General features: G+C 48.9%; 1 protein-coding gene across 2 annotated transcripts in view; it reads right to left on the bottom strand.

Moving 5' to 3' along the window:
• Positions 1-11,024, bottom strand: part of SORL1 (sortilin related receptor 1) — a 70,626-nt gene that overhangs the window by 18,288 nt on the left and 41,314 nt on the right. Inside the window, exons 25-34 of one of the 2 annotated variants that reach the window (XM_019547056.1) lie at positions 9,502-9,624; positions 8,739-8,846; positions 8,222-8,353; positions 7,098-7,229; positions 6,326-6,460; positions 4,486-4,641; positions 3,546-3,695; positions 2,612-2,740; positions 835-961; positions 60-229 (exon numbers count right to left, since the gene is read on the bottom strand). In XM_019547056.1, the coding sequence (XP_019402601.1) occupies positions 60-229; positions 835-961; positions 2,612-2,740; positions 3,546-3,695; positions 4,486-4,641; positions 6,326-6,460; positions 7,098-7,229; positions 8,222-8,353; positions 8,739-8,846; positions 9,502-9,624 (1,362 nt within the window). Of the gene's footprint in view, positions 1-59; positions 230-834; positions 962-2,611; positions 2,741-3,545; positions 3,696-4,485; positions 4,642-6,325; positions 6,461-7,097; positions 7,230-8,221; positions 8,354-8,738; positions 8,847-9,501; positions 9,628-11,024 lie in introns of both variants that reach the window. The other variant, XM_019547055.1, reaches the window with a different exon arrangement.

Raw genomic sequence — 11,024 nt, forward strand, 5'->3', positions numbered from 1 at the left:
TACTTGATTAACAATTTGCAAACCTAGGGAGTCCAAGGAGAACAAGTAAGGCTGCTTACATCCTTCTGGTGTGCGCAGAGTAATGAAGTCATTAGTGTTGTAGATTTTGGTGAGACAGTGGACCTGAACTTTCACCTGGTACGTGCAATCCGGCTTGAGGACTTTTAAGATGCTGTTTGTTTTGTTGCTGTGAGTTTCTAAAATTTTCCAAATACTTTCACCAACCATCCTGTGTAGGAGATTAAAACCACTTAGGTCTGGAAGCAGTTTGGTAACAAGGGGTTTTAACTTGTCTCAGGAGAGCGAATCATCAGACTACGCTTTTAGAGACTGCTTGCTTCTCTTGTTGGTTGTTAAAGGGACACCATCAACTTGAAAGTTAAGCAAGTTACACATCGCTGACAGATTTACAACAGCCACTTAAATCAATTTTTATTCCAACTACTCTCCCCTAACTTTACTCTTTTTCTCTCCTTCTAATTGTTTCCCACACAAAGAAAAGACCCAAAGGATTGTTTCCCACACAAAGAAATCAATCAGAAAAAGAAGCTGATTACATAGGGAAGAATCAGTAAAACCACCTGTATGCAAAAGTGCTGTCAAATGCACGCTGAAAAAAACCCCAGCAAAACAGTTTACTATCAATCTCCTTCGCTTATAGCCATCTGGGGGGCTGGGTTTTCACGCAGAAACTAGATTTTTTAGGTTGAAATGAATCCCCTTAGGGCCCTGATCCCATAAAGAGCCTAAGGCTTCTCCAAACTTTGACACGACACACAAAAACCCACGCTGACAGTAAAGTTGTGTTTGGCAGAAATAACTTGTGCGCCTTACCTATAATAGACGTTATAGAGACAGGATGCGGAGGGCATTTTTTTAGGTCGAGCCCAGGTTAAAGTCACATCACCGGAGAAATCAGCAGTCCACTGGAGATTCTGGACTTTGTACACAACCGTGTCATCTACGCAGACAACAAGGAGGAATTATTTTACTGGAGGGAAACCAATACAGGGCTTCACAAAGAGCAGTCAGCGCACGAGGTGCTTTGAAGCATACGCTTAATCAGAGCTCCTGGATAATGCCCCATTTAAAATGACATTAGAAGAGCATCTCTGGTTTCCAAGTGGCCCATCTCTGCAGCATGACCTAAAGGAGTCACTATTGTGCTTGCGGAAGATGCCTACTTATGAATCTACACCACAACTGTCATCTGTCAAGGTCCTCTTTTGCATGTTTTTTGCCTAGTTCAGAGGGGGCAGGTAGAGGGAAAATAGTCCTGGAAGGAAGGGAACAGAGAGTTTGTGGCGATCTGGCTTCTAACGCTGACTGTCCGATCTGGACTGACTGGGATGTCTGCTCATCCCGACTTTACGCTGCCGCGCAGAAGGGCAATCCGGTCTGGTCGTTGCACCAGGGCGCTTGGAATTGGAAGATAAGGCTTGTAATCTTGCCAAGCGATCCAGAGCAAGCCATTTCCGCCCCCGTGCTTCACTTTTGACATCTAAATGAGGCTCCATCAACTGTGAAGCACGTTGAGATGCTTGGCTGAAAGGTCCTGAAGGAGCACGGTTATCAGGATACCTACGCAGTAGTTAGTAGACGAGCCCCTACTCGTCGGTCCAGTGCGTGCTAATACACCCTCCCCTATCTCTGCTGGCCGGCTGGTTCTCCTCTGTCTCTTCACATGTAGTTTGTCCTGCTCCATCTACACCCCTCCATGCACTGTCTTCCTTCAACTCTGGATCACCGCTTTGCTGACAGACCTCTCCCCTCCTCCAGTCTGAGCCTGGAGCTGTGGACACGAGCAGCGCTCCCCAGGCTCTGCTTAGCCAACTGGCTTCGTTTCTCCATTTATTAAGAAAACCAAACAGAAGGCACTGAGCTGGTCCTGCTTAAATTTCCTAATCAGCTGAAAATTAAACCAAATGAGCCTGCCAGTCCAAAGGGGAAGCGCTGAAACTCCCAGAGGCAGTGCTGGCTGGGAGGAGAAAGCTGTGGCTTCTCTTAGGCATTCAGCCTAGCTCCGGGTCCCGGCAGCGCCATCCCCCCCCGAGTCTGGGCTGCGTCTCAGAATCAATATTTAATTAAAGAACTAAAAACTGACTGATGCTCAATACCCCCAGCGGTTCAAGTTTTAAAATGGCTGAATCTCACGGCTGGGAGGAGACGGTGATTGATCGTTACTGTTATCTACCCAGAACGGACCGGGGCTGGGTTCCTCGCCAATCAAAGTGCGGCGTGTCTGACTCTGCAGGGCTAACGAAGGAGGGCATGGGAGGAATGAGCAAGTGGGGGGCATGGAGCTCAGAGTCATGCTTGCAGAGGAGGATGCAGCTTGCAAAACTGCACCTGCCCATTACCCATGTAAATCAGGTGACTTCCCTCCTGACTGCCCTAGTATTACTTCTGTAGGTCTGCAATTGCTATAGCAGTAAATGAAAAATGATGTTCTCTGAAACAGGAAGGCAGATGGTCTGTACACTCATGACTCAAGAAGAATGGACTTTGGTTTGTTGTGAATGGAAGGACAAGAACCCAGGAGGCGGTCTCTGTATTACAACATAGCCCAAGCTATGACCCAGGTAATAAGCCCTGTGATGGAGCTACCTACCAGTGCAGTTTTTCTCGTCACTGCTATCCGGGCAGTCGAGAAAGCCATCACACACCTCTGTTGTCATGAGGCAGGCCTCCCCATCTTCACATCGATAGCCATCAGGGCATGACAATGTACTGGGTGTAGCTGAAGAAAGCAAAAACACTGCATGACTCAAAGAGAGTTTCTTTCTTCCTTGAATGTGTTCTCTGGTGCTGCTAACCAGCAACCGTGTTCAAATGCAGAGGTGAGTGCATTACGTTAACAGGTCCCTGAATAGACTTTGCAATTATCATTCATGACTACTCCATCACCACAGCCCACTGAGATCATTTGAGATGAAAGCTGCTGCAGTATATCGGTATGAGACTGTTATCACTGACGATGCTGGGAATCAAGCTGGTTCAGAAAGGTTCAATGTTACGTTCGGAGATTAAGAACACGCACAAGGATGCTTTAAAAAAGCAAATGAGAGGTGATGACAGTTATTTGAGGCAGGGTTTCGCTTTCTGTTCCCTGGTGGTGCAGCACCTGAAAGCATGAGGTCCCGGTTCCTGATCAGCACTCCTCAGTGCTAAGGAACAATCTTGGCTTTGCTTTATTTATTTATTTTTTAAATGCAAACATTAGGCATTTTAATATTCATCTCTACGGATGAAGAGAGTGGGTTGAATTTTCCAATTTGGGAAAACCAGTCATCATCTTGGCACCTGGAACGGGGCTCTATATGTCTATTACCACCTAGCCAGTATGGCCCCGATCCAGACGCGAGTTATATTATTACTTTCTTTCTCTAGTAGCACACTTGGCACATTATGCTTCATATTCCAGACACAGTCCCAGCACGGCTCCCGGGGGCCTGAGACACTTTATGAGGCTCTTCCCGTTAAAGAAAGCCCGGCTGAAGGGAGAGCCCAGGGCCCCCCCCAGCACACGGGGAACAAGCACTTACGACAATTCATCTCGTCCGTGCCATCCTGGCAGTCTCCCACACCATTGCATCGCTTCCAGTTTGGGATGCATTTCCTCAGCTGCTGGCACTCAAACTCGAATCGGCTGCACCGGCCCAGGAAGGTGCTGGAGGTCGCGGTGACGTTGATTACTGGGTACCAGGAGGAACAGAAGAGTGGTTAAACTGCACAAGCCGGAGCAGACCTCTTCCCTGGGCGATAGCACTGACTGCCAGCTCGGTTCTCCAGGACCGAATAAGTTCGGATCCCCCCTCTCCGCTAGATGGCAGCCTCTTCCTGCTTAAGAAGCATCAAACTCTCCAGCAGCTGGGAATAACCAGATCCCGCTTATCCCTCTCCTCTCTTTCAGGAGGACTGTAAAATCAACTTACTTGCCACTGTAAAACTAGAAATGGGGAAGCCAGCCCTGCCGGTCTCCAATGGGGCTAAGCTGTACAGCTGGGAAGGACGCGTCTGCACTGCCTCTGAAGGCACAGCGCCAGCTCACGGAGATCCCCGAGTTAGCTTTAAGCTCGCAGGCTTGGGGGCCAATTAACCGTGCGGCTGGAGCAGCACCATATGCAGCCAGGGCTGCGAGACCCAACTGGTACCCTGGGTAAATATTTAGGCAGCTGGGGGCTGCCATCTATGCTGCTGCTGGTCCCTGAATTGAACCTGTCTTAGTCTACCTTGGGGACGTCTATGTAAGCCACTGTCGCACCACGGACCGCAGTGGAGGGATGTGACAGTCTACCTGCGACTGGGACTGAGGGATGATTTTCCCATTAATTCCTGGAAGGCAGGGACAGCAGCAAACTAATGTAGAAATGGATGTGTTCTGCGTGAGCCCTTTTACGTCAGCCCAATAACACGTTTAATGGTATCTGCTCCCTGCCAAGGCATTTATGGAAAAAGAGGGGGTAAAGGAGGAGAAAGCCTTACATGAAGTGGGACAGGCTTCCTCATCAGAGCCATCTGGGCAGTCCCTGTATCCGTCACACACCCAGCTGTTCATGATGCAGGCCCCACTGTTGCACCGGAAGTGATTAGGGGAACACGTCGTTGGGGCCGCCGTGGTAAAGGGCAGTATCTGCGAACCTAAAAATAAACCCGTGAAAGCCGGCATTACTGACCACATCCTCGCACCTGACTGTGCTGAAAGGGCCCTTCCTGTTCCTCAAAGACTGATCAGGAAAGTCCCCGAGCTTTGATAGAAAGAGGGGAAAATTGGGCAGTGCAAATCAACTGCTTGCTTCCAAACTGCAGGATGGTGACCTGCAGAGCCAGGCTGAAACCTGCAGGGAAGCAGGAGGCGGAAGACAGCAACCCACATGACAGTACGAACCTATTCAAATTTGCACTGAAGCTTGTGACACTTCAGACAGATCAAGGCGCCGGGCAGCAGTGCCTGCTGAGAGTTTTGCATCCCTGGCCTACCAGACAGCATGAAATTCAACTGCTTCCCTCAGTCCTATCTAGATATTTCACTGGACTTGCTCCTATGCATCTTCTCCATCATGGCATAGAGACAAGTCCCTTTTTGGACCCTAGCACTATGAGCAAGGTATGCCGCCAGGTCAAGCGTACAAGCCCTTTTCATGTTTTAAGGCCATGGTCCTGCACATTAGATCTGTCTGGGAGGAGATCTGTGGTTCCTGCTGAAATGAAGGTGACCCCTTCCTGGCGCACAGGTCTGGCTGAGCAAATCCAACTGCAGGATATGGGGCTAAGTAGCCAGGTTAGCCCTGGTGCCTTGCCTTGTGTGGCCACATCAAACTGGACCTACCTTACCTGAGCCACACAACTCAGTAGAGCCTCCTCCTCCTCCCAGCTGAAAGAGGAACAGGGAAAGCCTCTAGGGACTGCAGCCCACGTGAGGCAGGGGAATCGCTTGCTGTTTAATTCACACTGTGACCCGAGCCCAACAGCTCACATCAAAGCACAAGATCTAAATGGCTTCCTTTGTGCATGCCGATTTCAAAACCACTTGCTAAATGGCACGTAGCCTCCGAGGGCACGCACGCAGAGCTACAATACACAGGAAGGGCTGTTTGCAGTCAGCCAGGGTATATATTTCCAGCACCCCAGCCACTCCACATCAGGCCCTGCTTAGATGTGTGCAGCAGAGTCTCAGGGCAGGGCAGGTTGCCCCACGTACAAAGCAGCTGACAGAGGCAAGGGGGAAGACGCTGAGGACAGCAGGCCGCAGGGCAGGGCAGGGCAATTGCTTTCTGTTCCACAGAGCCCAAGCCCTGAGCTCACTAGCTTGCACCAAAGGCATACAGGTTTCTCTAAACCCAGTCGCAAAACTATTTTGTGATGCTACGGCAGTAAATGGAGAGAGCTCCCTTACACAAAGTCATTCTCAGATGATACCAAAAGAGTCCATGGGAGGAGCTACTGCACTGTAAATTCACCCCCTCTCTTACCGGGCGTTATTTTGTCCCTGTAGAGACAAATCCCTAAACCGGCCTAAAAATGCCCACACCAAGGAGGCTGAATCCGTTTAATTTAAGTGGTTTCTAAACAGGTTTAATGAAGCTGGGCACAAGAGACCAGCCCCAAAAGAGGCTCTGCTGAACAGTTTGGACATGTGTAGTGTAGACGTGATTTAGTTGAGGTCCCTTACTTTTCATTGCTTACTTTTTAATTTGCCATGCACGTTCTGGGTACCCAGAGCCATGGCGTGAACTCAGCAGAGTCCTCGCTGGCAGGGACCAGCTGCTTTAACCAAGAGCGAATGAACAGCAGAGCGAACGGAAGAAGCTATGTTAGCTCTTACCCCCGCAGTCCTTCTCATCTGACCAGTCTCCACAGTCATTCTCCTCATCGCATTTCCACCTGTTCGGGATGCAGTGCCCATTTGCACACTGGAACTGGTAGTATCGAGAGCAGTTTGGGGCTTCTGTTGGATTTTCTAACAACAGAATAGAAATGTGAGGTCTATCATTTCCAAGTGCTCTCGGCATGGTGGAGATATGGGCTTGGCCTAACCTGTGACTGAACCCTGCTGGATAGTGTCCCCCAGCCTTCCTAAGCAGTGAGAGTTTTTTCCCCCTTGATCAATTAAACCCTTCCCTTAAAAGTTCCTACTATGGTTTTTGCCACTGGTGTTTATGCTGCAGTCAAGGTGCGCTAGCTGCGGATAGCCAGACAGCAGACACATCTCTGGTCCAAAGAGCTTCCTACTGAAAACCAGCTGTAGCACAAGAAGGTAAAAGCTGAGTCACTGAAACAGAGGGATGAATGTGGCAGGTACAATATGAACATGCGGTTGTCTTGCCTGGCTGTGCTTCCAGGTAACAGTGATTAAATTTGGAGTTCAAATACAGGATACCTAGTTGTCCTGGACTAAAAATCTGCAATGAGTAGGCTTACACATAGCTTCAAGTCAACCAAAGGAGGATGAACATCCTTGATTCCAGATTATGAAGACCTCACTGGATTAATGGTGGGTGGCAGCATGGTCTAGTCAAGGGAATGCAGGATTAGCAACTAGGGCAAGTCACTGCTCTTTCTGTGCCACCTGAGACGGTTACTGAGTCTCTACTCACCACAGTTTGCTTCATCAGAGTAATCCCCACAATCATCCATCCCATCACACTTCCACACCAAGCTAATGCACACGCCGTTCTGGCACTGGAAGCTGAACTGGTCGCAGGTCCGGTGAAACTCTGGGTCTTGCGCTAAGTGGGGCAATGCAGAACAAGCCATTAAAAGGGAAGCGTGCAAAATCCAGCTTTTTTCATCAGCACCTGAGTTAAAGATGCAGGACTCTGAGTGTGACTAGTCATGTCAAGGAGGGGATGTCAGCCTCCCTGCTGCTGGCTTCAGAGGTAGTCTTGCTGCTTGCTCCTGGCTTGTAAGGCCTCACCTCACAGGGACACTGATGCCTGCACGCTAAAGGGGACAGGGCACTCTCCAGCACTAAACCCAGACGATGCCGCTGCCTACGCTGCCTCCTTTCAAGAACATGCTGATGCGTAAGGAATATATTTTGGGGCATAAAACAAGCATGGACTGACTGCCTGGAGTTAGAATAATCACCCTCATCACAGGATGCCTTGCACCACCTGGCACTAGCCACTGCCAGAGACAGGATTAGATGAAGTGCTGCTTGGCAGCCCCTTTGTTCACCCCAGCTGTGCACTCCCCTTGGTCTCTGGGGCACTGCACTGGTTTGCCTGGAATATTTCTGATGAAGTTACTAGCCCCATCCCAGGCTCTAACCAAGCCAGAACAGAGGGCCAAAGGCCAAAAAGTCAGCTGATGAAACAGCTCAGTTGCTGTACTTGGTCTCTTGTATCCCACGAACCTAAAATCATCCCTTGAGTTTTGGAAGCTGAAAACAGTGAGCAACACAAACCCAGACCGTCAATACCAGCACAGCCCCCAGGACTGGACTGGGATTTCTGAGTGCTCAAGTAGCTCTGCTAATTCATTAACAGCACAGAGCTGACCTGTTCAAACCCCTCTTTCCTCTTCGACAAGAATCCTACTTTACTCTGTTCTGGGCATTGCAGCATAGCAAACAAAACACTGGACTGCAGCTGGTTTCTATGCCTCAGTTTCCCTGTCTGCAACATGCTCATCTCCTTTGTAGAGTGCTCTGCACCCCAGGATGAAAGGCACTGGCTGTAAGGTAAGAGCAAGGCGCTGTGATTTCTGCCATACTTACAGCATCCAGCATAGTCGGCATCTTCATCAGAGCCATCCCGACACTGGACAATGCCATCACACACCATGGAGTGGAACAAGCACTGCTGCCGGTTCTTGCACACAAAGTCCATGTAACGTGTACAAAGGGGCTCTGGAAGAAACCGAGAGGGTTGGTGGGGTGAGAGAGAGATAAAAATTCAGTACTTTGTGGTAAGAAACCTTGTGCTATTCTGAAAGGTCTGTGGTTGTTTGATCCCTATGCATTTCACTATCTCTTCTGATTTACAGAGTCAAATACAGCAGGTGGATCTCACAAAGGGCTGGATAACTCTGATGAACCATTACTACCTATGTATTTACCCAGGCTTATTTCCTTTGCAACAGGGTGTAGGCACTTTGTCACAGCCTTTGAGGAATCAGCCACCCTGTCTCCCCTACATTATATCTTTGCTTTCCTTTCAAGCACTCATCTGTACTTGACTGACCCACAGGTTGGGCCCCAGCCCGTCAAGCCCGGGCTCCCGCTGCGTGCTTACCACAGTGCTGCTCATCAGAGCCATCAGAGCAGTCGTGCATCCCATCGCAGTGCTTGCTGGTTGGGATGCAGGTCCCATTCGGACACTGGAACCCATTGCATTTTTTCTCTGAAAACAGAATTTTAAAAAGCCATCTTGATTATGGAAGAAATTCAGCCCCCAGAGAGATGCTTTGGACAAAACAGGAAATCAGTTTCCTCCTTAAAACAAAGATGCAATGACTGAATCTTAGGAGCACCCTATGCTCCTCCCGTCCCCCAGAATTAGTTGCAGCTCTCATCTCTCTTCTCTATGTAGGGCTTGTCTATGTTATGGAGCTCTGCCAACAAATCTGCATATGACAGCAGGGGGTGTTTTTCTGCCTCTCCGAAGGACAGCAGCTCTGCAGGCAGGAGCTCTCTTTCTGGCATAGCTGCGTGCAGAAAGGGGTTCAATGCCAGTTCTGCGAGCACGGGAACTTCTCACACTCGTGCCCAACCCAGCTAGATCACAAAACTGTGCAGTGTAGACTGTGTCTCAGTCTACAGGCCCACTAAAGCAGGAATGAGGCCCTGATCTTGGCTGTGGACTCTTTAGTACTACAGTAAAACCAACACTTATGGCAAGAGAGATGGTTTTCTGGGGTCTCCTCAGGCTGGCTGTTCTTTTGTTTAACTTGTTTCAGAGTCACAGAGCTGGTTGCCATTTACTAAAATGATGGATAGGATAGTGATAACAATAGTCCCTCCCACCGCCCCTGCCAAGGTGAGACGAAAGCTTTTACCACAGTTGGTAGGGTCCTCATCAGAGCTGTCCTGGCAGTCGGCATCACCATCGCAGACCCACCGCTGGGGGATGCAATGTCCATTTCGGCACTGGAAACTGGAGGCTTCACATGTATGGTATACTGCTGAACACCAACCAGGAAAGCATTAACTACAGCCTGCACCTAAGGTCCTATTTAGGTCACCAGGCACTGCCTTAGACCCTACATAAATACACCATATAGCTTTAGGGTGTTTTTTTGTTTTGTTTTGTTTCGTTTCTTTTCAGCAAATTTAAATGTCTATTCACTTATCTACAGCACTGGGTTGTTCTGACCTGGAGCCTAGGGCAAGCACCTGGAAACACGGGTTCCTGCTTCTGTTTGGCTCTGCTACTGGCTTGCTATGTGATTCTCAGCAAGTCAAGTGTGATCCTCCATGTGCCACAAGTTATCCTTCTGTACACTATCTATTGACTGACTGTACTTCAGTAAGTAGTTTTTGGAGGTTAGTTAATGTTTATAAAACCTTGGAGAACTTCTAGAGTCATACACATCTCTCTTCAGTCCTCTGTGTCAGCTAGCAAAGGTAGAGAGATGCCTGCACCTTGCTAGAGATGGCAACAACCTTTCAGTGAGCCAGCAAGACTCTTGTACACAAGACATGCCATCACAAAAAGGTTATTAATACTGTCACTGTCTGCCAACAGGGAATGATGCCTAGAAAATGATAACTGGAGGTTTGCTTTAGGGAATTGGTTTGTAGGTAAAGTAGATACTGCATTAGCACAATGGTCCAAGGGAACAGCAAGGGTTAATTGGTTTCTAAAATCCTGTTCCTCACAAGGTTCCCTTCAAGGCCTGCTATGCCCGAAGCCAGCAGACACACAGGCTCGGAAACTGAAGATATGTACCACACTGTTCCATACCACGAGATAAGGGATTCTGCTGCATTGGCCAGGTCACAGTGCCCAACTGCAGAGCTCTTGGGATTTCCAGTTTTGGTGGACAGACCAAGTTAAAATGCGTGCATGTGATGGGTTTGGGAAAAAAGGAATATGCTGACAGAGCAGAACATGGACAGTATGATGACAAGAGAGAGGCCAATCAACAATGCTCAGGAATGAAGAGTCATCAGAGGAGGGAAAGGATACAAAAGGAGGGATTTCAGAATAGCAAAGGGTCCCTGAGAGGGGAACCAGAGGCCACCATGGATAGAGGGCACACCACCAGTCTGTCTCATCCACCCTACTGAAGGGTGGGCCTCAGCCTCCAAGCTGCTGACATCTGAGATTCAAGAAAGAATCACAGGGTGAAGCTCACATGCTGGCCAGATGTACCTTCCCTCTGTGACAGCCCTAGAACTGACAGATATAGAACTGGGGAGGGGGATTATTGTGTTTGCCTTGCCTGCATTATTCTTATCTCCTATCACTGTGTATCAGTAAAATTTGCCTATTATGAAATGCAGAAGTCGTGGTCGGTCTGAGGGTTTGGGTCTGCCCAGAACAAGGTATCTGGGTCATAAATCCAGTGCCAACAGG

The sequence above is a fragment of the Crocodylus porosus genome, unplaced genomic scaffold (genome assembly GCF_001723895.1).
Source record: "Crocodylus porosus isolate Cpor-Errol unplaced genomic scaffold, CroPor_comp1, whole genome shotgun sequence".
NCBI classification, from domain to species: domain Eukaryota; kingdom Metazoa; phylum Chordata; order Crocodylia; family Crocodylidae; genus Crocodylus; species Crocodylus porosus.